This window comes from Thalassophryne amazonica, chromosome 7 (assembly GCF_902500255.1).
Source record: "Thalassophryne amazonica chromosome 7, fThaAma1.1, whole genome shotgun sequence".
NCBI lineage: Eukaryota > Metazoa > Chordata > Actinopteri > Batrachoidiformes > Batrachoididae > Thalassophryne > Thalassophryne amazonica.
Window position 1 is genome coordinate 50,037,821 of NC_047109.1, and position 27,890 is coordinate 50,065,710.

Genomic DNA, 27,890 nt, shown 5'->3' on the forward strand with positions numbered 1-27,890 from the left:
CTTGTAATCCAAATAGCTACTATATATATATATATATATATATATATATATATAAATATATATATATATATATGAGGTCTGGTTAGAAAAATATCCGACATTTTTATTTTTTAAAACTATATGGATTTGATCATGTGTGCTTGCATCAGCACAAGCTTGAACCTTCGTGTGCATGCTTGAGTTTTTTCACGCCTGTCGTTGCGTCATTTGCCTGGGTTTCCACCTGGCTGTCCTCTCACAGTTTCTGGAAAAAATTTGATTCAGCGGCTGCTCCAGATCGCTCAGCCGCAGTCCCTGACAATGAAAAATCCGACGAGGGGGGTGGACCATGCGCACTCAAAGCCTGCCCACAGCGAATATGCAACTGACAGCGTGAGAAAAACTCACACATGCCATGAAGTGTTCAAGCTTGCTGATGCAAGCGCACATGATTCAAATCCATATAATTAAAAAAAAAAAAAAATAAAAAGGTCAGATAGTTTTCTAACAGACCTCATGTATATGTGTGTGTGTGTGTGTGTGTGTGTGTGTGTATATATTATATATATATATACACACACGTGAAATCTACAAGGGAGGAAGGATTGTGTATCTTTTTTTTTTTTACCCCCTTAGCCCACCTGTACATGTGATGTATAGTTAGAGGTTTTGTTCTCTCCTTTTCTGTTAGGGTCCTGCTCTTGCTGGTGTGCTGGCTCAGAATCCAGTACCGATCCAGTTCCAAACAGACCCTGTGCTGGTTCGACCCGATGCTGACATATTATTTACAGTACAAACCACCTCTAACCGTCGTCTCCATGGCTGAAGTACCAAGGAGTCACACTAGGCTGTGGACTGGCAATGGTCCAGCGGATAACACGTGCCCCAGTTCCAGGGGAGGATCACCATCACGGCCAACCCAGCTCCGAATTAGCAGAGCCCAGCTCCAAGATGCTGGAACTACGTGGTGGAGGTGACCCCCACTGCCACACAGGCCTCACTGTGAACTCCAAGTCTGTAGTGGCAAGCGTGTTTGGTAAGCGAGAATAAAGTGTTTTTGTGTGTGTGTTCATGGAAGTGGTATATTAAGGAAGAACAGAGAGGACTAATGAGAGAGGAGACTGTTTTGGTTGGAAAAGAATTAGTCTGGGAGGTATAATGAAATTAGTGATTCGGAGAAGGCGAAGTAAAATTAATGAAAAATGAGGAGGAAATGAAGTGAGTGGCTCTGGCTTTATGCTAATTAAAATTCATTTGATATGCGTCACTATCAGATGTTGATATTGTCCCCATACAAACGTTGCATTACATGTACCAGTGGTACATAGTCTTTGCACACATTAACACACACTCCAGTAACAGAACTCAGAACGCTGGGTGCATCATCGTTTACAGACTTCAGGAGGGTTGACAGACAGCCAGCATTTCCGCCGTCGCTGCTGCATCACTGCCTAATGGCGTGTCAGCCTGACATGATTATCCAAAGCTTACTGTTAGCAAAAGGTCACATGCTCCAAACCCTAATGTGCTTTCACACATTCTCCAACAGCCGTGTTTTCAACATGTTGCTGCCGCTGCTCTCTTTCAGCCACTTCTGTCCCCTCTTCTCAGTCTCCAATCATTTAGCTTAGGCAATCCGCCAAAAGGCGTCCGAGCTACCGCTTGTACCGTCTGGGCACATATTTACCATCTGTGCTATTATATGAATCCTGTTCCTTCTCACATCCAACTTCACTTTGATTCTAACAAATTACCCTCAAAAGAAAAACAAAAAAATGGTCACTCATTTGTGGCAGGCCAATTTCTGAAGTTTTCTGTCTCGTATTCCATTTGATGGGGAAAGGATTCCTCTGTCTTTTACTTTTTACTTTCTTCTTAGATGCAGTGGCTGGGATTGATCTCTTGCTTCCCTCAGTGGCTGTGGAGGGGGGAAACGTGTCTCTGAGCTGCACTTCGACGGCCGGCACAGGGACGAGTGTCCAGTGGCGTAAAGGAGGTACAACAATCACTGTGGATTCGAGGATCACCATCTCGGGCAACTCGCTGACCATCAACCCGGCCAGGCGGAGTGATGCCGGAGAGTACACCTGTACCATCAGCAACCCCGTCAGTGCGCTCACCGCCACGAAGAGCCTCACTGTCTTCTGTGAGTTAGCATGTATTTAACAACAGGTTATCTGTTGCAGCTCCTGCAAATAGCTGTATCGTATCTGCTTATCTGTGCTGGATTTTGCACAGCATGCTGCGTTCTTCCAACAAGCTTATTGTACCATCACCAGCCTTCCCCTGTGAAAGCCTCACTGACATCACCACAGTGGAACACTTGCTCATAAATGTCTAAGTTGGGTTTCTGTTTTTTTTTTTTTTGGTGGGGGGGTGGGGGGGGGGGTGGGGGTGAATTCTGTGCCAGTTTACGTTAAACCAATGTGGGCACAGCATTGTTATTTACTGAGTGTTATGGCAACAAGAAGGTCACAGAGTGCCTTAGTTACACTCTGAAATAAGTCTTTAAATTAAGGCTTTGAAACAGTTCACGAAAACAACAGTTATATATTGCTGGGAACAAAAATAAAACAATAAACTTTATATTTATTAATTGTCCAGAACAGCAATATTGGAAATAATGTTTTTCATTCTTTTATTACAAATTAGTATATTTTCTCCTTTAATGAACTTGGTAGATTTCATTTCCTGTCTTAAGGGCCTTTCACAGTGCACACGTTCAGGGCGTTAAGTGCATCGCAGCTCGCTCTGAAACCCATTACCTTCAATGAGGAAATAATGGGCACTGCACGGTGTCAAAAACCAAGCTAATGTGATGCTATGCCGGAGTGCGCATTGCTGCTTGTCGTCAGGCCACCGCGGTCAGAGTTCAGTGAAATCCAACTTTCACCACTGCGTACTATGACGTAGCTTCACACAATAGAAATGAGGCATCAGACCAAAACACGGAAGGGGACAGAGTGCAAGAATGTATCACAGCACTGTTAATTTATACACAGCAGTTTTCTAAAGATAATCCTCACAAAAGTTTTTTTTACCTCAAGATAAATTTTTAATTACTGTACATTTTGAAGTAAATAAACAAAAAAAAAAAAAAAACCAAAACATTTCCTCCATTACAAAGCTTGCAGTTCAAATAGTTTTAAGTGAAAAAAAAAGTTCTTTAGAAATCTTTGTTCATCTGTAAATTAAAACCATAACTTACCTGTTGTTGTTGTTTCAGATGAGATGATTTCTTGATTAACATTATGAGGAACCTTGGACATTTAATTTTAGAGAAATAAAATTGCATAAAAAGCAATGTGTACATTTTTAAGCCTGGTAGGTTCATTCATTCATATCTGCATTTCAACCAGGAAAAAAGACACTGTTAATAAATATAATTATTTATTCTAAACTGGGGTTGGGTATCGAGAACCTGTTGTTTTCGGGTATCGTTAAGAAATTATTCGATCCACCGACATCAATAGTCTTTTGGCTTAAGATTCCCTTATTGGTCCTTCAGAGCGGCTGTTGTTTTTGAGAGTGATTGTCGGGAAAATGATCATTCCTCTACGTTGATTACAGACTCAGCAGCGGGTCTGTAATCAACTGTTTCTGCAGCGTGACTCCACTTTGAAGTGTGAACCAGTGAAGCAATGCTTCGATCCACTGGTTTGTTGGTTCTTTGATTCGCTCCTCTTCAGAAGCAGCAAGTCCGCTTCTTAACCCCTCTCAAAGTCATTAACGTATGTCAATCGTGAGCCACTTTTGTGTGGATTAAAGTCACTAACTGGGACTCTTGTGTTGTTGCAATCAAAAAACGAGAATCGTCCTCTGTTCCATTGGCACAGCTCCAAATGCTGCGTGGCTCTCTGCCGAGACAGAGTCCAGTCAGAATTAATAACTTCAAAGTGAATCGCTGCTTTAAATAAAATGACACCTCTTTCCAAATGCTGTAATACAGACAATAAACTACAATCAACTAAAACGTTTTTTCCCTCCCAAAATGAGAGAGCCTGCATTCTTTATGAATTACATCCTGACGTGCAGTACAGCCGACTGCAAGAGCTCAGCTCAGATGTATGGAAAGACATTCATGCCAATAATGTCTAAAAGGAAATGCTTTGACAAAAACTACAGATTTTGTTTATTTCTACTTATGTCCAGAGATCAAGGATCCACCATGTAGAGGTTATTCATGTCCAGAGTTTAAGGATCCAGTAACCAATTTCACATGTATTTACCACTCTAGTATTTGTATAACCCTAACCCCACATGTATTTACGACTAACCCTCCCCTAACCCTAACCCGTACTTTAAGACTCAGTAAAATGTTGTTGACATAGAAAAGCCTACTTTTAGTACACAGAAAATTCACAAGAGGTATCGATAAGGGAATCGATAAGGAATCGGATTGATAGGTAGAATTGATGATGGTATCAATATCGATAAAATCTTATCGATACCTATCCCTACGGAGATGTAACAATGACTGCAGTGTGTCTGTTAATTAGGACTTCTAAATGTGACATAAACCTCATGATGAAATCATTTTTTAATTTAGTCATTTCAACATTTAATTACATCCTCATTGACTATATGATTGATTTTAATGTTGTAATCAGGAAAGAGTAATTAATAAAATGTGAATTTGACTATTCTAGTGATTATGAAGGCTTTGAAATTATATGCAATAGGTGTGGGCTTCTTTTACCTGTACAAGTGTCTTTTTGACTGAACTTTGACCTCATGGACATGTTTAATAATTCATTCATTTAATGTTAAAATTTAAAAGGAAACAGCTTTTTCAGAAATAAAATAGTTGCTCTTTTAAATAGCCTTCAGAAGCATAGCAGCAGGTGTTGGTTTTCAGAGATGACAGGTGGACTCTCAGATGAAGGTTTCCTCTGCAGGGTGGACCTCTTGAGTTTTTGGAGACACTTTCCTCACATTTTGAAAAGCAAAGATGTTCTCTTCTTCCATCTGGCCTTCAGGTTTTGGTGTTCAGTTCTATCACTGGAAGTTTCTGAAGTGCATCTGTTTTTAGGTTCTCTGCACAGCAAATGTTGAAATGTTCCTGATATGGGACAAGTGAAGAAATATATTACTTAAAATATAAAGAAACACGAAACAGTTAAAAAAAAAAAAATATCAAGGCATTTTAAAATGTTAATAAAATAATGCCATGTAATATTTAATAACCACATCACCAAAATATCACAAAACATTACAGACCCCAATATTTTACACTCTCTCTCGCTCTCTCGCACCACATTTAGAAATCATGGTTTACTGAATTTGAATGAAACTAGCCACAAATGGTAAATAGACTGCATTTATATAGTGCTTTTTCATCTGCATCAGATGCTGAAAGCTCTTCACAATTATGCTTCACATTCACCCTTTCACATAAACACACTCACACACCAATGTCAGGTTGCTGCCATGCAAGGGGCTCACTACACATCTGTAGCAACTGGGGATTAGGGACCTTGCTCAAGGGCCCTTACTGATTTTCCTGGTCAGGCTGGGGTTTGACCCGAGGATCCTCTGGTCTCAAGCCCAACGCTTAACCACTAGACCACCACCTCCCACAAGAATGATTGTTGCTACCAGACTTGTCTTGAATGTTTAATTAGCTTATAATGCGCCAAATCACAGCAAAAGCTGTCTCAAGGCGCCTTACATAAAACAAGTCAACATAAGATTGAATAAATAATTAAAAATGAAAAAACAAATTCAAATACATAAATAAAAACAGAGTAAAATAATAAAACAAATAAAAATTAAAACTATTCATAAGAAAGAGAATAAAAATAGGTTTTGAGTCTTGACTTAAAAATGTCCACGGACTCAGAGACTCACGGACTCAGTATGTAGAGAATTATTTACTATAACCTAGTTTTATTTTTTAAACTTTGTTTTAACATCGCTCTCACAAAAAAGTGGCCCATTTTGGCCCATTTTTATAAAAAATACTATTGTAAAATCTCCAATCAAGTCAACAGATGTGCCTTTTTCAAATATGTTACAGCCTATTAAATATTTACAAGTCTAAATGAAATAGTTAAAGTCCCAGAATTAAAGATAAAGAGAAAATATTTGGAGCACAATTTGGCTCAAGGTAGCATGTGTAGCCTGCATGCTACTGCTAACATTAGCCCAAACAGAAACGCAAACAAGTGTTGGGCAACTACTTTACTAATGACCTTTTTAAAATTTCATATCCTTCTCAGACAAATTTCCAGATACTTCGCTGGAGTGGCTGGAACTCTGTAATTTGTCTGGATCCTGGAGATCTATATATTTAACAGCGTCTGTAATTTTATTTAGTAAGTTCAATGTAAGTACACAATATAATTGTAAATATGTTAAAAAATACATGGATGACACAAGAAAGTGAAAACTCTTATTTCCGTTGTGGTCTATATATATATATATATATATATATATATATATATACACACACACACAGTAGTGTTCAGAATAATAGTAGTGCTATGTGACTAAAAAGATTAATCCAGGTTTTGAGTATATTTCTTATTGTTACATGGGAAACAAGGTACCAGTAGATTCAGTAGATTCTCACAAATCCAACAAGCCCAAGCATTCATGATATGCACACTCTTAAGGCTATGAAATTGGGCTATTAGTAAAAAAAAAAAGTGGAAAAGGGGGTGTTCACAATAATAGTAGCATCTGCTGTTGACGCTTCAAACTCAAACATACATTCAAACATTTGCGAGGCATTAATTTTGTTGGTTTGGAACCAAGATTTTGCTCATTTACTAGTGTGCTTGGGGTCATTGTCTTGTTGAAACATCCATTTGAAGGGCATGTCCTCTTCAGCATAAGGCAACATGACCTCTTCAAGTATTTTGACATATGCAAACTGATTCAAGATACCTGGTGTGCAATATATAGGCCCAACATAATAGTAGGAGAAACATGCCCATATCATGATGCTTGCACCACCATGCTTCACTGTCTTCACTGTGAACTCTGGCTTGAATTCAGAGTTTGGGGGTCGTCTCACAAACTGTCTGTGGCCCTTGGACCCAAAAAGAACAATTTTACTCTTATCGGTCCACAAAATATTCCTCCATTTCTCTTTAGGCCAGTTGATGTGTTCTTTGGCAAATTGTAACCTCTTCTGCACGTCTTTTATTTACACACAGGTGTCTTCTCCCCTGAACATAAGCACCTGGTCGTCAATGAAATCACATGCTGAGACACATGAACATTAATGAAATCACCTGCTGAGGTGATTGGTAGCAAGGAAAACCTGTAGTGTATCATGGCATGTGATTGCCCACCCTTGGACTAAACCAAGTGAACTGCAGAAACACAATAAATCAGTAACACTAAAAACACTGTTAAACTAACATGAGCCACAATAACAAGATTAATTTCTCGAAAAAAAATCTGTCCTAGCAACTTTCCATTTTTGCAGAGTTCATCCTTAACTCAAAATACATAATCATACAAGGGTGATTCTTTAACTACGGGCACTATTGGCCTTGTAAATGTAATTTCCACCACACCATTGCCTTACAATATAAAGCGCCTTGGGGCAACTGTTTGTTGTGATTTGGCACTATATACATGTGCTCTGATGTCACTGTTTATCTCCACAGATACTACCCAAACAATCTTTCATACAAACTGTTTAAAGGGACATTACAGTGTTGTGGTGGAAATTACGGCAATAGTGTGGGACAACTACATTTTGTTTAAAAAAAATCATAACTGTTGTATGACACTGAATACCCCAATTATGTTTTGATTATTTTACTGATATTTTATTCAGAGATATTTTAAAATTCCCCTTTTGTCTGTTTTTCATACAATATGATCAAAGGACATAATAAGTGCCCGTAGTCTAAGAATCACCCACAAACGGCAAATGTCAGCTCTCCCCAGTTTCTCAGTGATCAAATCCATACTCAAGCATGCATACACACACAGAGGCCACTTGGCTATTATAATATAGATATGTAACATGAATATATTATGACATCAGCTTTAGATGGTAATATTATGTTGTCTTTGTTGTAGTTGGTGATGTTGCTGTCTTATCCTCATTCCAAAACTAGATGGACCTGACACACCGGTGCTGACAAAGTCCACTGAAAAGAATTGTGTGGGAGGAGGAGATGTCTTGGTGGGACAGCCAGTACGTCTCACCTGCATCTCTGATTCACTGCCGCCTGCCGTCTTCTCATGGCAGGCTAACGGACAGCCTGTCACAAACAGCCAGGCGGACAGCGGAGTGCTTGTCCTCCAGATCACCTCAAACAATGACAGCGGCCGGTACGTCTGCACAGCCAGGAACAGCATCACAGGAGGCGCATCGACAGAAGGGACCAACCTGGCCGTCGTAGGTGAGTTATGGCGACTGCTGACCTCCTTGTGACTGATAAAGGTAGTGGGAGTTTTGGATTCCATCCCTGTATCTATCTTCACGACAGGAGGGGGACAGAACACATGGCAGGAGATTGATCTGGGTAGAATTTGGTCAAAGTCTTTCAATGACATTCACATCGTCTCACTTAAGAAACTTCTCCGCTGCCCTTTCTTTGATTTAGCTGGTGGTGTCTGAGCTCCAAATTCATTATCTTTATTAAATCTTCCCCTATGTCACCATTCCTTCTTTTTCAGCCATATGTCTCAATGCAGGGGAAGTGGCAGCAATTGTAATTTGCTGCTTTGTATTGATCTTAATCATCCTGATCCTAATCATCATCTGCTGCCTAAGAAGACGGAATGGTACGTTTCTATGTGCAGTCATGGACACATTTTTGTGTATATTTTGAGCCACACTGTAAAATGCTTTTGAATGTTGTTAGTCTGGTCTGGGATGGTCTGAAATGAAACATAGCAGTCCAGGTGTATTTGAAGTTTCTTTTGTTACAGTGCAACGAAGACAAAGGGAATCCATGGCTTTGCAGAAGACTAATGTGAATCCACAGCCTGTAGTAAGAATGTTGACATTAGATTCACTCCTGAATGTTTTTTATCTTGTCCATGTGATGGTGCTAAAGGGCTTTTTTCATGCTAACCCAACTGCTCTTTCCCTTCTCTCATTTTTCATCTGCTCCCATTAAGGCTCCAGATCCACAACCGAATGAAGCAAGGGATTTGAGCCAAGGTCCCCACCCCCCTCTCTATCACACAAACCGCCCTAACGTCTTATATACAGTCCCTCCTGCAAACCATCAGAACACACAGATGCTGTCATGGAACAGTTTGCATAACTCCAGCACACACCAACACAATGAAAGTTCACGCCCAAATAGACTCCAGTATAATGTCATTCAGAACTCTAATTCGCAGCCAAACAATGGTATAGACAACCCAGCCTTCATGCGTACAGAACCTGAGCATTTAAACACTCTGCCTAACACACAGCAACAGAATCCTAGTGTTCTCATACAGCCTGGCACTGCCCAGGGTGGTGCCCAGCCACCAGCAGTACATGTCAACCTGAACACGCTGCCACACACTGCCCAGCAAAGCAACAATGCCCCAATGCCTACAATTCATGTAAATCTCAACTCCTATCCGAACAGTGGTCAGCAGACTCAGCAGGCCAGCCCAGTGCTGCCTCTCACCAACACAGCTGATAATAGTGCTTTACAAAACCAACACAATCAATCACACACAAGTCCCAGAACACAAAGAGGACAGTATGATCTGGTTAACCCACAAGGAAATGGTTACACAGACCCATCACAACCTGAACTTATCCCAACAGGATACACTCACTATAACCGTAACAACACTCATCATCGGAATGCCAACACACAAACCTACCAGCAGGACCCACTACCAAACACCAGGTCTAATCCCACCGCCTCAGCTCATACAAGGTCAAGAACACATGATGCTGCAGCAGCTTCCGGCCCTTCTGTTCGACAGATGCCATGGGATCGCCTCAGAGGGACACCAGCATATCCCAGTGGTACATTTCAGAGAGATCGTTTCTCAACTGAACTCAGTTCAGACACTACAGACTACACTACCCATAATCCTTTAGGTAACGCCAGAATATCAAATGGACCTCGGCCTGGACCTCAGAACCAAACCATCTCCAAGAGCAGAACACCACCTCAGCACAATGTTCTTTCAGTAGACAGACAAACTCAGACTCATTCTTTAAATCCTGGAGCTCATATCCAAGGCCAAAGCACCCGCAGTCTCACACAGCTTGAGGCTACACCAGACACACACAGAAGCCCCCGTGCACAAAGGGAGACAACTCAGCAAGACATCAGAAATCATTCGAGTAGCCAGACTGCCCCCAGGCAGGAAGCCACACACAGTAACATCCCCCAGGCACAGCTTCTCATGACTCACCAGGCCTCTGTAGGGGGCACGGCTTTGTCTCCTGGACCTTTGACACACCAGGGAATGACTGCACCTCAGGGTGCAGACACAAGAGCTCTGGCCGATCCTAATCATCTTCAACAGGCACTCATGGCCCAGCAACAAAAAGTGACACAGATCCTGGGCACACAAACACAGCCTGTCATACAAGGTGCCGATCGAACTCGCCAAAGAGGAGCTGCCGCTCCCTCACACCCTGCTGCTCCCTCACACCCTGCTGCTCAGCATCAAACAAGTAACCTGACACAGGCTGCACTTGCAGCACACACGCAGCAGGCACAGACATTCCGTGATCGTAAACAACAGACACAGGCCGCCCTGCTACAGCCCGGACCACAGACACAAGTGCCTCCTGCCAGGGCTCAGCGCGCACCGACTCCTCCTCCTGTTATCCCTATAAACCAGTTCCAAGCTCTTCCCAAGGTACACACTCAGCACAGATCACCAACAAGGGTCCCTCAGCCTCCCAGACCCCCAGTAAACATGCCTGTAGCTCAACGGCAACAACAGGTACAACAGAGGCATCTCGCACAGCGCCAGCCCATCACCATGCAAGCCAATCATCATCACCAACCGGGAAATACCCACAGACACGTTCACACCCATGCTGGTGGTCATCGCCATCATACCCACGCCACTCACCCACAACAGGTGAGATACACACATGAAAGTTTGAACCAAGTCCTAACTTCCTGTTAAATGAAGCAAAGGCAGAAGTTCCATGAACAGCTTCTTGAAGCTGGCACCAAAGGTGAATCACTGAAATCCCCAACTTTAGAGCAGAAATAAACATGTTTATAGTGCAACAAAACAGTTTTGGTCTGTTTTGCTAGTTTCCCCATCTATGACAACTGTTTGGGGGGTTATAAGTCATTAGTTTAAGACATTTTCAGCCATATATTTATGAATAATCAGGGGTGTAGTTACTTTAACTACCTAGTGAGTGTAAGGTTTGCTGAGTCCAGAGACCCACTGGCAGAGGCCGGAACACAGGCTGCTAGTTGTTGTGTATTGACCACATTTGTCCTTTCTGAGCATTTACATATGTGCGAGATAATGACTTAATTGTAATATAGTGTTTCCAGATCTCAATATATTAGGGCCATTTTCTTTAATGTTGACCAACATATGTATATATATTTGCCAGCGGTTGTTGTTATTTGTTTCTTTTGGTTTACATATATCCAGTGTTGCCACAGTTACTTTGAAAAAGTAATCCAATTACTGATTACTGATTACTCCTTGAAAAAGTAACTTAGTTACTTTACTGATTACTCAATTGTAAAAGTAACTAAGTTAGATTACTAGTTACTTTTTTAGTTACTTTCCCCAGCTGCCGACAACAACCCACGTCAACATGACAATGATACCTGTTTTGCCAAAACTCACTTTATAGTCACCCTTTCTTGACTTCAATGAAAATAAATACTTTTTTTTATAAAAAGTAAAATAAAGACCTCTTTCTTGACCTCATAGTTAACTGTTGACAGCACTGTAACAGTAAAACTTGCAATTTCAAACCTACATTGTTTATAAATGTAACTATTAAATTCTAACATTTTTCTAACATTTAAATTCTCTCTAAATATTTTACTTGTCGAAATTATTATTATTTTAAGCAATATTAGTAGTTGTAGTAAAAAACGGCTTCAAAACTGGACCTTTAATCTAGGGGTGTTGTGAGGGGGGCACATCCTTGCCCGACGCCCCCATTCCATCTGGATTCGCCCCTGCTTTGGCGTTTGAGCACAAAGAATGGATAACATTTATTTATGCAGAAAACAGGACCAGATTTACAGGTAAGAAAGTTTTATTGCGTTTTCACATCATGTGGTCCTCAGAAAGAGAGTTTAGGTGCATCTGAGTGGAAAATAGTGTCAGTTGTTGACGCGTCGCGGAGGATCAGCTGTTTTTAACGAGACGATACAGAGCGGCTCAGCTCAGAATTCTAAATAAAGGAGGGAAAAAAGTATAAAAATGTCTTTGTAAAGCTCAGTGCAGGTGTGCTGATCACCGCGCTTTAAGAAGTGAGGACGAGTAGAGCAGCTGCAAAAAAACGCGGATGAAAAGCTCACAGCTCGATTAAAGTGGGCAGTTCAGTCGAACCCCGACCTCCTGCCCACAGACCAAGTTTAATGCTGCTGTCGACCCACAATGAAAAATAATAGTAACGCACAGTGACATGGAGAAGTAACTTTAATCTGATTACTGATTTGGAAAGATTAACGCGTTAGATTACTCGTTACTAAAAAAAAGTGGTCAGATTAGAGTAACGCGTTACCGGCATCACTGCATATATCTAACAGGATTTGACAGGTTTGGACACCAAATTTAGCAAGAAAAGCTACAAGCAATTGATTGGACGTGGATGTACGCTTACAACCAGCTTGGGAAAACTCATCACCTATTCTATATATCAGTGGATTTGCTTGATGATCTGAGCATGAAAACTGGTTATTATTTTTTTCTGATGAAATCACACATGTATCAGGGAGCCACAGGTCTTCAGCTTAGCTGGTGAATTTGGCTTCTTAAGCTGGAGTAAAAAACATGTAATTCCACAATTAAAATTTTATTTATATATATATAAAACAAAAAACCCTTAAAACTCAAACAACACTGGCACCTGCATGCTTTTGTATTTGAAAAAAAATTTGCGACAGAGCAACCATTACATCGTGTTCTGTTCCATTTTTAGCTCAAGTCCTCACCTTCCAATAAAAACATAAAAAATCAATTGGCTGCCTACTTTAATAAATATTTCAATATTTATAAACATGAAAAAGTTGGTGTTGCCAGAATGAGTGACTTTATCATAAATATACAGGTGCTGGTCATATAATTAGAATATCTTAAAGTTGATTTATTTCAGTAATTCCATTCAAAAAGTGAAACTTGTATATTATATTCATTCATTCCACACAGATTGATATATTTCAAGTGTTTTATTTCTTTTAATTTTGATGATTATAACTGACAACTAATGAAAACCCCATTGAGTCCACTTCTCTCTCCAATAGTGACACAACAAACCTCTCAAACATTTCATTACATTTGGACTCCAGTTATTATGTAGAAACATCTCAAGGATGATCAGTGGAAACAGGATGCACCTGAGCTCAGTTTTGACCTTCATGGCAAAGGCTGTGAATACTTGTACAATTGGAGTCAGGCATTTTGGAGTAAGGCTGTAAACTAAAAATGTGGAAGAACTGAAGCACTGTGAATACTTTATAGATGCACTGTATGTAGTAAAGTAAGTCCCTTTGCCTGTTCCCTTGTTTTCACTTGGGTCACCACAGCAGAAGGCAGATCCCCATGTTGATTTGGTACATTTTTCACTGGTTGCCCTTCCTGACACAACTGGAAGTTTTCTTGGCCCCTGCTAGTTTATTAACATTAATGGCAACTCTTTAATTTTTGCAAAGTGAAAAGTTCTCACATTTCTTTTAAAGTAACACACTAATTCTGAAGGTTTGCGCATTAACTGACATATGCGCCAAAAGGCATTATGGGAAATGATAGTTTCTGTGTTTCCCTCTGATCTTCCCCCTGTTGAAATGCATAGAACAACACTGCCATCTACTGGATGGGAGTGTGACTAGTGACATATTTGTGAATCTCAACTGCAGTTTTGCGCTCAGAATGTCTCAGTAATGTGTAACGTGATGAATGCGCGTGATCATGATCTACAAATGCTGAATCACACTTCACAAACAATTTTCAGTTTTGCAAATGCCTTTTTTAACAAATGACAAAATTGCATATTTACAAATACACATTTATTTATAAAAAACAACATACAAGTTACAAATCGATAATTTGTGTTTGTGTATTGCAAAACACGTGTGCAAATCAAAAACTATTTGTACATCACCCTCTGTGCATTTGCTGGTATTAATGAGACAAATTTAACTCCATACACATTGTTCATCTTTTCTGTACACGTGTACAGTGTCACAGAAATGTTTCTCTCGGAGTCGTCTCTTCCACACTGTGTGCTTGCCTGCAGTGTGCATTTCTTGAAGGATTGTTGGCAGCAACTCTGAGTGGATCTTGTTTTTTTTGTGGTTGACAGTCTTTTTCCATGCCATAAAAATGTAGTTAGCCTTAAATGTTTGTGTCAAAAACTAGACTTTTGTGTCAGAGGTGCTTCTTCTTCTCCTGCATGACACGTTGGCAATGAAGGGCTTGTTTTGTGTCTCCAGCAACAGGCTCACAGAGGGAGACCAAGATGATGATGACAGATGTCAGTGTATTCTACACTCTGCAACTGCTGCACATCCACTGACGCAAACACCTGACAGACAGCTGGGATTCCACAAATCCACACTGACTGTGCAGCGGTGTGAGCAAAAACAACGACAACAACAAACGGCCCTTGTAATTTCTGTTTTTTTTTCTTTCTTTTTTTCCACGCAGTTTAATGGAAAGCAAAATTAAATGAGTAAATCTCTCCAGGCAATGCAGAAACAACTACTGTTGTTGAAAACAAAATACTTTCCCAGAAACAATCAACAAATTCTCTCACAGCAAGAAGCGTGATCTGCACAAATTCAGAATAGTTTCTTAATTTATATAATTATGCAGATTTTTTTTTATTTCTCAGACCTCACAATATGTAGTTTCTTCAAGAACAAAAATCAAGGCCTTTTTACATCAATTAAATGCCCCCCCCCCCCCCCTTAACTTTCCGAGCACTGGTCGTGCATCAAACTTTGCCAAGAGCCCCCTCAGAGTTGACAGGTTCAGTGATCCATAGCTCCTGAACAAGCCCACATCTCCTCACCCATACATCATCACCACAACAACATCACTGCCACAGAATAAACTGAAGACGTTTGCATGGATGCATCTTTCCTGCCTTTGAAGGTGCAGCTAATATGGTCGGTTAAATGAAGAGGGGTCGTGTATGGATTCAGAGACACTGTAAGGACTTGGGGCCCCTGGGAGCAGCGATTATGAAAGCCAAAAAAAAAAATAAATAAGAAAAAGTGGCACTATTTATTTTGTGCCTTCTGTTTACAGATGCCTCTCATGGCACTTCTCAATTAAGGGGATTCGCCTCAGCAGCGCTCAGAAGTAATGCTCGACTAACTATGAAGGGGATCTCACAAATGAATGGGCTCTTATTAATTAACTGCTTTTATGTGACATAAATGACTTGGAAAATAATCACACTCATCCATAAATGAGGTCAGCACAAAGACCTGGTGTGACACACATTGTGCATAATAATCAGTGTAACAGTGTAGTTGTAAATGCCACATTCAAAGGTTTTATGAAATGTTGTCTGTGCACTTTTTAAAAACATATTTTATTTATTATTTTGGTACCTAGTGAGTGCAGCAGTAAATGTTCATATGAAAAGTACACACACACATCTATGGGCTTTTGCATATTTACCCTGCATGCCACTGTGCAAGCAGGGTAATCGCTCCTCTGTGTATCTATGTTTTTGAGCAGCTGTGTGTTGAATTAAAAAAAAAACAAAAGTGTCACCAGATTAATTTTTGGAAGAAACTGATCAAGGTCAAGTACATGTTTACCATCATATCTCCACTACTAATATGGTGAGATTTGATCAAAACCTCTTACTGATTAGTAAAAAAAAAATCATAACCAATTTTTTTTAAATCATTCTGAAATAAACAATGATTTTAATTCTTGAATGTTTTTTTTCTCCATAATAATTGATTAATTCAACACACAGCTGCTCACCTCCTTCCTGAAAGGGTTCCTGGACTTGTTCAGGTGGGTCAGGGGGACTGACAGACATCCTGCTGCTCCTGACGTGTGTGTTTGGATTTGATAAACACAAAGCAACAAAGCAATTGATTAACACAAATGTTGCATTTCCATATGAGATGCCACAAGTATTTATCTTTGCTTCTCAGGAAAAATGTGTACATTACTTGAACTTTATGAGCTGTCCAAAGACCCTCTTTCATCAATAATGATAATAGAATGATTTTGTTATTACAGTGTGTATGTTTGAATGCTAAATAGAGAGCTAAAGGGAGGACTATGTGTCTTCTTGAGGATCCTTGGTCACCCCTGGAATGACTGTCAACTGAGTGGTTTACTCAAATGAGGAGTATTGCTTGCATTCTGTAGGTGTGCCAGGTGCAACATTTTGGCCATGTGTGCATTTCTCTGTGCATGAACCAGCACACAGAACTCAACATAACTCAAACTTTATTTCTAAAACACATTCTAAACGACAGCGGTCGACCAACGTGCTGTACAAAAGTGGGCACCAGGTTACACCCTATAACTAAATAAATTAAAAATAATAAAATTACAGCAGGCACTAACAACAGTAAACCGTAGAGATACATTTGCTCATTTAGGAAATGCCAGGGAGAAGAAGTGGGTTTTTAGAGAGGATTTAAACGTCTCTAGGGTCAGGGACGATCTACTATATAAGAAAAGACTGTTCCAAAGCCTGGGGGCAGCCGCCGCAAAGGCCCTGTTACCTCTAGTGTCTAGTCTTGTTTTTGGCACCTCCAGCAACAGTTGGTCAGAAGACTTTAAGGCTCTGGTTGGGGTGTAACGGAGCAGAAGCTCGGAGACGTACACAGGGGCCAGGCCATTAAGGGCTTTAAAAATAAGAGCAGTTTAAAATCAACACAATAACAGGCGTTATTGCCAAGACTTGCGTGATGTGGTCATGGTTTCTCTTGTCCAAGAGAAGATGAGCAGTAGCATTCTGAATGAGGTAAAGGCAGTTGAGAGAGAACTGGTTCAAGCCAATGTACAGGGAGCAACAATAATGTAATCTACTTATAACAAAGACATGGATAACCTTCTCAAGATCGAGCCTTGAAAAATAGGACTTGGTCTTGGCTAAAAGACCAATTAGAAAAAAACTTGTTTTAACAACAACACTAATCTACTTATCAAATTTAAAATGGCTGTCAAAAATTATGCAGAGGTTCCTTACACAGGACTGAATGTTGGAACTCAGAGGACCCAGGATATCAGCAGAGCAGGCTGCAGAAGTGTTTCCTCCAAACAGGATAATCTCCATCTTGGATTCATTAAGATTTACTAAATTAGGACTTATTCATCATTTAACCTCACTCAAGCAATCAAATAATGGCTGCACTGAGTCATTGACTACGTTTACATGCAGCCAATAACCCTTTCATAACCGGAATATTAGCAATAACCCAGTTGCGCACGGCCATGTAAACACCTGCAAAAACCCGAATATGCTCATATTCGGGTTTTTAAAAACCTGAATATGACCGCTGGGTTACTCCTTTTCTAACCCGAATATCAGGTCATATAAACGCGCATCGGGATATCCCCATAGAAAGGAACATTATTTTGTGTTCTGCGCATGTCCTATCCGCAAGGAATCTTGGTCTTTTGAGTGCGGCAACTACTTGTATGCGGCGCGCGCAACCCACCGGACACCACAGAAGCAGAGGTAAACAAGTATGGCGAAATCCAGACGCGGCAGCACAGCACCACACTTTTGGAGCGAGGAGGAAACCGAATACTTCATTAGTATTGTGAAAGACATGAATATAATATCATTTATTGACGGTAGAAAGATGAAGAAATGGAAATGACGGATATTTGCGTCATGACGTTCTCCGTGCGTCTGGACGTTGTCCATGCGTCGCTGTTTAGATGGGGATGTACCAAATGATACCAGTGACCATGTACACGGGAGTAACTCTTTCTGCTTAAGCATGTTAAACGAGTTATTCCTAATGATTCCGAAACCGGAATATTGACCTTAACCCAAATATTAACGGCATGTAAACATAGTCATTGCCTAACGACCTTAGTGGCAGGTAAATCTGGACATCAACAGCAAAGTAATGAAAAGAAATTTGATATTTTCAAAAAAACACCACCAAGGGGCAACATATACAAAAGAAAAAGAACAGGGCCTAGGATGGAGCTTTGATGGACTCCACAGGTCAGTGGGGCTATATCTCCAGAAAATGACCTAACTGCACAGAAAAACTCTGCTCTGTAAGGTAGGACCTGAACCAGCTGAGGGCAGAGCCTGTAATGCCCACACACTGCTCGAGGCGACGCAGCATGAACATGTGGTCCACTGTGTCAAAGGCACCTGACAGGTCTAAAAACATCAGGACAGCAGGACTACCTGAGCCAGCAGATAAAATCAAATCATAAGAACACTCGGTGCAGATGATGCCAGTGGCTGGAGAAGGCCAAGTGGTCACTGTCTACGTTTCACCTCCTGCAGGAGGTAGATGTTACTTTTGAGTTGTGCTCGACCTATTGTCTGCTGGGGCAGCGTCCAAGACCCAAGGCAGTTCTGTAATGTGGAAAATGTGGCAATGTGCACGCTCCTACGCCTGATCTAATCTGAGTGTGCATTGTGCACATCAAATAGATGAAGCTCGTTAGTAAATAAAAGCAAAAAACATTCACATGGGGCAGACTGGCTGCCCCCATTTCTTTCTCATTTGCCTAGATTTTTCATAGTCAGAATGTGCAATGAGGATTTATTTTACATCTACTTTCAAAATGAATGCAATGTCCCAAACATGAGGGCCTTTTGATTTGTAGCACAGAATGACTTCTTATGCGTGTTCACAGTAACTGCGACCACAAAGGCGCCTATTTATTCTGCTGTGCCTTGTTTGCAGCCTGAACATATTCCAGCTTTCTGTGTCTACAGCGCTAATTATGCATGGGGCCTGTTGTTGATTCTCCTCTGAAAAATCAGTTCCCTCAGCTTGGCGTGGAGGTGTAGGATGTGTGTTTGGATTGCAGCACCATCAGTCTCCTGTTCCTCTGCTCCCATTTGGACGTCACCTCTGATGAACAAGCCTGCTGCTCACTATTGGAGACACTTCACGGCAGTCTGGCACTGTAACGAGTGGAGATGGAGTATGTTTGAGTATGTGCTACTAGAAAAGGTTACAGCATTACCTCCCAGTTACAGCTGAAAGCAGTGATTTATGAAAATTTGTAACAGTTTTCCAAACGCACTACTGTCTGCTATATTGTTTTGCTGCTACCTTTTGAAGTATATTGTTTGTGGTTGAAACAACTGAAATTGCAATAATTTCTGGAAAACACAAAACATCTGCAGGCTTCATTTTCACAGCAAACTTCAGGCGCTGTGGCTACCTTCCCTGGACCAATTTACATGTAAATCTGCTTGTATTACACAGATTTACTGCAACTGCTGCAAGTAATTGTAATTGCTTATGCATCTTTTTGCATGCATAAATTAAAGACACATATAATTCCAGTTTGGGCTGTGCAAATAGGGCGTTTTGCTCTATTGATGAATGCTTGTTTTATGTGTGTTTGTGTCAAACTGCAGCACCTGGATTTCCTGACTCAAGTGCTGATGGAGCCATGTGTTGACTTAACTCCAAGGCTCTGCAAAAGCTTTGCAAAGATAAGGGTAATGGCACAAAATGATATGATGGTAATTCTGCTTCAATTTAAATTGAATTAAGCTTTGGTCTTCAGTCATATACAGTATGGGCTAATTGCAAATTTGATAGCACAGCATGGGCCTTCCATAAGGTCTGTCTCAAATGCAAGTTGTCCAAAGGCCACTGGTCATGTTCTGTTGTCGGAGGGAAGGCATTTGAAAAATGGTACAGTAAACATAATAATTATGACATTATTTCATATGATTTATACCATGGTCAGTGAGAATTCCATGTCTAACTGGCGTGCATTATTTTCGTGTATACGCACACGTAGTTCGGCGAGTTAAGTAACTTGTTATAATCACTCCACTCTGGTTGTCACCATAGCAACATGCAAATCAGTTGGTGCAGATCAGCTGTGTTTTGACAGGTGAATGACAGAAACGTGATAAAACATGGATTTCCAAGTGAATTTTAAAATTTTTGGCCAAAACAAAACGTTTGAGGAATGGAAAGAGGAGAGCAAACGTGAAGAACAGCAAAAGCAATGGCGTAAAGATTTAACATCGGACGAACTGGACAAGATTGAAGACGGGAAAGAAGAAGAGAACGGTTCTATCCTTGCTGGCTGCTGGAGCGCTCCGCATCAAAACAGCGAGCGTAGTTTCTGGACCTGTTGCCAGAGTTGGCCACACCTCCACAAAGCAGAGAGGGGGCGGTGTGAGTGGCCCGCTGCGGCGCTTACTGAGCCCGCAGACACGGTAAGCACTTCGGAGACAAAATGTCTTGAGACTGGCATGAAATAGTCCCAAATACTTACGCATTTTTATCAAGTTCTGTTAACTTACATAAATATTTGTGTGTTAGCTCACTGTGTGGATTCTGCTTCGCGTCGTGGTGTTTTAGACTCCGTGTCGTGCATTCAAACTGCGTAATGCATGGCTTCTCGTTGTTTAATCCTTATGTATAAATAATAATCATATTGAGCCTCAAGTCTGGTCTTGATCTCAACCAGTTTTGAGATGACCTTTTCATTTACTCGATCTCATTGTGGAATTGAACGCAATTCTACTCCATCTTGATTTGGTCTCCGCTGTCATTAATGGCCCCTTCACACATAACATGAAGCTGCATGAAAGAAGCAGAAGCCGGCTGAAAAAGAGCTAAAAAAAAAAAAAATTTGGCGAATGGCGAAAATTCCATGTACTGTCGGGAGGGACACACAGTTGGACAGGCGTGGACGAGACTGTGGCGATGGTTTTGTGCACGCTTGTGTGTGTGAGTGTGTGTGTGCACGAACACAGTGTGAGGATGCACTTCAAGCTCAGACAGCAGCAGCGATTACATGCTGGACATATTATTTATGCTGTGCAGAAATCAATGGAAATGTGTAAAGCACAAAATAATGTGAGTGCACAGAACTTCATAAGAACAATGAATGTACGTTTAAATGTCAGACAATCATGTTACTGGCCATGATTCTGTTCTCACTGTAAAAACAAAACAAAAAACCACACACACACACACACACACACACACACACACACTTCATGCTTCATGGTGGCATCTCAGTAGGTGATATTTTGCATGGCACGATACGTGATCCCCAGCCTTGCCTTGCACTGACGCAATGGTCAACTGCAATGTGGAGCGCTGCAAGCTGCAGGACTGCAGCACTGGCCATTGCCAGTGGTCAGCCCCCTCGCTGCTTGATGTCGATTGCCATCCAATCCATAAACAACCCATCAACATGTCAACCATGGTCCCCTGACAAATACATAACTATAGTGCGTGTGTGTGCATGTGACCATGTGAATCAAGACATGATCGACACGCAACACATCCACCTTCCCATTGCAACAACCCGCTCACATAGATGGGCTCACAGCTACAGCCTGTGGGGCAATTGACCTGGACACAATGATTTTTCTGTGAGACTGTCAGTTAGGCCGTGACATGATGGATGGACCATGTGGGCATTTCAATCACGTGTCACGTGATGTGCCTGTCCGGTCGGCTGGCGCGCTGTTGCTTTGGCATGCAGGTGGGCTGAGTTCTTATTTTCATCCATGTTATGATGGTCTGGGTGTGCGATATGCCATGGTGTTCTACAGTGTGGGGGGGGGGCACGACACACTCACATGCCATCTGTGTTGCGGGTGGGGGGGCGACACACTCACATGCCATCTGTGTTGGAGGACACTCACCGCACACTCATATGCCATTTGTGTTGCGGGGGGGGGGCACACTCACACACCATTCTTGTTGTTCAGTAACACATTTGTGGGGCACTTAGAAAATGTGGGGCCATTCGTACAGCCAGCAAAAAAGTGGTCGCCTGCTCTCTTTTTCATGCTGGGAGCGTGAATGGCGCTGTCTTTGGTAAGTGCCCCGCGAGTGGTGTTGGATGTTCATGGATGGCACCTGGACTATAGCTGACTCCGGCCGAGAGTGGGTTGATTGGGCACTCGCACGGCATTCGCCGCTTTTCGGCTGCTGGTGTGAAGGCTGCCTCGAATGGGTCATTCGGCCTCAGTTTGAGATGGCTAAAGATTTCGTGGAGCTCCTCGACCGCGGCATGATATGTCCGACCTGCATACGACGTTGTGCGAATGCTGTGAACAGCATGAGATGGCAGTGCAGCCTAATCTTGCCCGCCATTCGAATGGGTTTCTGGCATGAGGGGCATGCAAATATAGAGTGCATGTACCGTGCCCGAATGGATGTGGTGACTGCTGTATGAGGCATTTGAGTGTAGCTCTGATTTTCCACGAGTGTCATTTGACGACTCCTTTGTGCGTCATCCTGCCTCAATCGTGTTATGTGTGAAGGGGCCATAAATTTGGTTTTTATCAATCGCAAAAACTTCATTTGAGCACGAATTTCAAAAAGAAGTGCAGAATGTAAGTTCAGACATGTATATTTTTGATCTCAGCCTTGACCTGGCCTTGCAGAGTGTGCAAACTGACTCACGCTGAGCATAGATGGTCTTATCCCCATCCCTATCTGTGTCTTGAAAATTTGCTATGTGTATCAATCATCAGTGATTACGTCAACCTGTAGAGGGGTTAAATGTGTGTGTGTGTGTGTGTGTGTGTGTGTGTGGGGGGGGGGGGGGGGGGTCAGGTGACAGGTGACACTTTCAGTTTTCCTTTGCCATGAGCCTTGTGCACTTTTTAGGAATACGAACCTGTAGCACCCACTAACCGGCACCTTTGACAATCAAAGTTCCTTTACAGAGGATGTTCTCAACTCTCTTGGAGGAAACTCCAACAGTATTACCTATTTGATTGATACTCAGTTGCCTATCATCCGTCACCATGTGGTAAACCCGATCAATGTTTTTATCAGTGCACCACAGTTGCAGGCTGTTCAGACCTTGAGTTATCTTCAAGGCTGTTTTACCCCTCTTAAATTAAGTTGGCCTTGTTTACACCGATGAGGGAACCTGAGCATTATCCCATCATGTAGCAAGTCGGCAAGACTTCTTCTTCTGGAGATATTTGATGACAGGAAAATGGCAACGTTTTCAATTTTGAGAAATACTTTGTGCCACAAGCTTCTCAACATCTTCTGTAAAACAAATGTTACGGTCATTCCCAGAAAAAAACAATATTAGAAATGATCAAGGTGGTTGTACTTCAAGACTCAAGTTCAGTTGCTGCCTTAAAAATGTCGATAGTGCATTGTTAATACAGAAGATTAATAACTGACATTTTGCCTAAATAAATGCTGAGGTGTATTGATCTAAATGATCGGCATTTCTATAGTGGCCTTCCATCTGATGCAAACGCTCAAAGTGCTTTAGAATAATCCCTCATATTGACATACTGCTGTGAGAGTGCAAACCTGGTGACTACAGACCGTGCTCAAGGGCACCTGAGTAATTACCTCCGCCCAGTGGTGGGCAGAGATAACCAAAAAATTAACTTTGATAACAGATAATCAGATAACTGAAAAGTTATCTTTGATAAAGATAAAATGATAAACCACCCAAAAATGTATCGGAAGTTACAGATAACCGATAAATTCCAGTATTGTCTCTGGTACATCTGCAACTACTAATAAACTGAATTTGAGTTTTAACACCATGATCGCTTCAGGAAGCATCAAAAGTGACAACAGACCCAAAAAAATGAGCCCACACTTCTGCCTTTGAACATCTTGCCCCCTGCTGGAAGCTCTTGTTTACTACACAGCTTCCAGCCCAGAAGCAAGCTGAGAGCAGCCAAACCCAGCTCTCTACCCAATCACAACGCTCGGGTCAGGTGAAGGTCTTGGAAAATAAAGCAGTGCTGACTTATGGTTTTGATTTATAAATAACATTAATACAGATAGAATAACTCCATTAATGTCAGTTCTGTCATTTGTACAAAGTTAAAATATAACATATATCTTTTAATGTTGAATAATGCACTAATTCTGATGTTTTGCAACAAACACAGACAGATCACAAAGGATTCTGGGTAAAATGTGCCTCTGCTAAACACTGATTGGTTCAGTCAGTCATTATGTAAACCAACACACAAATGTGATGTGTGTCGTGTGTTGGTGTTTACAGATAAATGTGCTTTTGTAAAATATTCCATTTTTTTATTTGTAAAAACAGGCATTTTTACGGAACCTTGGAAGTGTCACTGCAAAATGTTTTTGTTTTTAAACTTTGATGTCTCCCATCAAGAGTTTTTGTAAATTAAGTTTGAAAAAAAGCTTATGTTTTGCTTATGGAAACACAAGTCCGACCTGTGGTTTTTGAACGTACGTGTGTGAGAACATAACCGTGCGGTTCTGTGGTACAGTTTGAACTGAAACTGAGTACAGTGATTAAAAATACAGTGTCTGCCCAGCTTCAGGATGAATACTGCCATGAACTGCAATGAACACTACTGGCCAGTAGATGGCAGAAGAGACCGTGAAAACTTGCCAAAACAAAATTCCAGATAATCTGTGTCTGCTACATTTAAGATGCATGGAATTTAACAAATGCAAATACAATAACAATGTCTATAAACCCAAAGAATATATTCACGAGAGTTTAATGCTAATTGTCCATGGAGCCTGAACAGAGTGTTTCAAATGCATTTGTCCTGTCGTGAACGTACTGAGATTACCCTATCCTACTCATAATGCACTGCTGGGCACAGCATGTGCTCACTAAAACCTTAAAAATTAGCGCATTACTTTAAAACAAAAACATATATCTGATATTTTCACTTTACAACACTTCAGATGTGACAGTAATTTTAAATAACTTGTCCGAAATTAGTTTGGTTAAAATTTGAACCATAAGTTAAAATGTATGCCTCTGGGTGATATTGCCAGCATATCAGTATGGTGTTAAAAGAAATGATTTTGGGGTTTTTTTTGTGACCGGTTCACTTTTGCCTGCAGAGGATAGAGCAGTTTCTCATAGAAGCAGCTCTCTTCTGTTTCTAGAGGGTATAACTATATATCTGTTAGGAAACTTTTAACAATTTTAAAATTTAAAAATGTTTGTCGCTGTTCAGCTTTGTTTACTACGTTATCGTTATCGTTACTAAAAGTTATCGGACAAAAATTTATCGGAAGATAATTAGTTTGATAATGGTTTTTAAAGTTATCTAAAAACATAATCCGATAATAAAAACATTATCTTGATAATTATTTGTTATCGGATTATCAGAACTGTGTCCACCACTGCCTCCGCCAAGGAGGTTATATTTTCGGTCACGTCCGTTTGTTTGTTTGTTGGTTGGTTGGTTTGTTAGCAGGGTTACTCAAAAAATCCTCAACGGATTTCAATGAAATTTTTACCAGGGGTGTATCTTGGCCTAACTTAGAAGTCATTAAATTTTGGTAATGATCCGGAACACGATCCGGATCCAGTAATTTTTTTTAAAAGGATTTTTTTTTTAATCATTGCAGGATAGGGCCAATTTCAACATTTTTACATCTAACTTCATGAAGACGGGTCACAAAGGCTGAACAAAAATTAAGTTATGACACAACAATAATTTAGCATTTGTTTCTCCTCATTGAATAAACTTATTAGAAAAAAAAAAACTTGTGTAGTTCATGCAGTTTCTCTTTAGAAATACATCTGCTGAAGTATGCATGGATGTTGCCGGGCCCATGGGGGTGACCGGTAAGAAAGGAGAAAAGTATCTGTTGGTGCTTGTGGACTCTGTCGGGCTATGTGACTGTTAAGCCTGTGAGAAAAGCCAACGGCAGCAGTGTGATCAGCATGTTGGATCAAGTGTGTTCAAATCTGGGGATACCTAGGGAGCTGAGAACGGACAATGGGACACATTTCCGTAATGCTCAGGTCGACCAGTGCTGCCAGAAAAATGGAGTAATGAGAATTTACTCACCCCCATACACCCCACAAGCAAATGTAGTTGTGGAAAGGGCTATTGGACTGGTGAAAAACTGGATTGGAAAAAATGCTAACACGAAGGAATGGAGTACTAAGGCCCTGGAAATTGGACAGGCTCTGAATGACCGCCATCGTGCCGGCAGGCCCACTCTTTCGCAAGAGCTGAACTAACGCCCATTTTCGACACCGGAAGTGGGGCAGAGTCAGACTAAAAGGGACAGAGAAGCAGAACCAAAGATCCCATTTAAGGTTGGACAGAAGGTGTGGGTGAGAGCTCAAGATCACCCAACCAACACTGCTGTTAAACCTAAGTATGAGACCACAGATACAGTAGTGAAGACACTCCAACCCTCTGGGGCCGACGCCATCGTATATGACGGCTGAGACCAAGCTTTACTATCAATCAATCAATCAATTTCTTTATATAGCGCCAAATCACAACAAACAGTTGCCCCAAGGCGCTTTATATTGTAAGGCAAGGCCATACAATAATTATGTAAAACCCCAACGGTCAAAACGACCCCCTGTGAGCAAGCACTTGGCTACAGTGGGAAGGAAAAACTCCCTTTTAACAGGAAGAAACCTCCAGCAGAACCAGGCTCAGGGAGGGGCAGTCTTCTGCTGGGACTGGTTGGGGCTGAGGGAGAGAACCAGGAAAAAGACATGCTGTGGAGGGGAGCAGAGATCGATCACTAATGATTAAATGCAGAGTGGTGCATACAGAGCAAAAAGAGAAAGAAACAGTGCATCATGGGAACCCCCCAGCAGTCTACGTCTATAGCAGCATAACTAAGGGATGGTTCAGGGTCACCTGATCCAGCCCTAACTATAAGCTTTAGCAAAAAGGAAAGTTTTAAGCCTAATCTTAAAAGTAGAGAGGGTGTCTGTCTCCCTGATCTGAATTGGGAGCTGGTTCCACAGGAGAGGAGCCTGAAAGCTGAAGGCTCTGCCTCCCATTCTACTCTTACAAACCCTAGGAACTACAAGTAAGCCTGCAGTCTGAGAGCGAAGCGCTCTATTGGGGTGATATGGTACTACGAGGTCCCTAAGATAAGATGGGACCTGATTATTCAAAACCTTATAAGTAAGAAGAAGAATTTTAAATTCTATTCTAGAATTAACAGGAAGACAATGAAGAGAGGCCAATATGGGTGAGATATGCTCTCTCCTTCCAGTCCCCGTCAGTACTCTAGCTGCAGCATTTTGAATTAACTGAAGGCTTTTTAGGGAACTTTTAGGACAACCTGATAATAATGAATTACAATAGTCCAGCCTAGAGGAAATAAATGCATGAATTAGTTTTTCAGCATCACTCTGAGACAAGACCTTTCTAATTTTAGAGATATTGCGTAAATGCAAAAAAGCAGTCCTACATATTTGTTTAATATGCGCTTTGAATGACATATCCTGATCAAAAATGACTCTAAGATTTCTCACAGTATTACTAGAGGTCAGGGTAATGCCATCCAGAGTAAGGATCTGGTTAGACACCATGTTTCTAAGATTTGTGGGGCCAAGTACAATAACTTCAGTTTTATCTGAGTTTAAAAGCAGGAAATTAGAGGTCATCCATGTCTTTATGTCTGTAAGACAATCCTGCAGTTTAGCTAATTGGTGTGTGTCCTCTGGCTTCATGGATAGATAAAGCTGGGTATCATCTGCGTAACAATGCAAATTTAAGCAATACCGTCTAATAATACTGCCTAAGGGAAGCATGTATAAAGTGAATAAAATTGGTCCTAGCACAGAACCTTGTGGAACTCCATAATTAACTTTAGTCTGTGAAGAAGATTCCCCAT

At 41.2% G+C, this 27,890-nt stretch overlaps 1 protein-coding gene across 1 annotated transcript; it reads left to right on the forward strand.

Moving 5' to 3' along the window:
• The first annotated feature begins 677 nt into the window (after window positions 1-677).
• On the forward strand, window positions 678-16,625 carry si:dkeyp-97a10.3. The gene is made up of 7 exons (XM_034174130.1): window positions 678-1,015; window positions 1,859-2,125; window positions 8,061-8,348; window positions 8,626-8,733; window positions 8,881-8,942; window positions 9,073-11,004; window positions 14,562-16,625. Exons 1-7 carry the CDS (start codon window positions 841-843, stop codon window positions 14,589-14,591), a joined length of 2,862 nt encoding a protein of 953 aa, XP_034030021.1. The 5' UTR covers window positions 678-840; the 3' UTR covers window positions 14,592-16,625.
• Window positions 16,626-27,890: the final 11,265 nt, after the last annotated feature.

What these genes read in the sequence shown, in the direction of transcription:
- si:dkeyp-97a10.3 (XM_034174130.1), top strand. Translation starts at nt 841, where the DNA reads ATGGTCCAGCGGATAACACGTGCCCCAGTTCCAGGGGAGGATCACCAT. An exon ending in GAAGAGCCTCACTGTCTTCT is followed by an intron (nt 2,126 to 8,060) that starts GTGAGTTAGCAT and finishes TTCCAAAACTAG; the next exon opens with ATGGACCTGACACACCGGTG. An exon ending in ATGTGAATCCACAGCCTGTA is followed by an intron (nt 8,943 to 9,072) that starts GTAAGAATGTTG and finishes GCTCCCATTAAG; the next exon opens with GCTCCAGATCCACAACCGAA.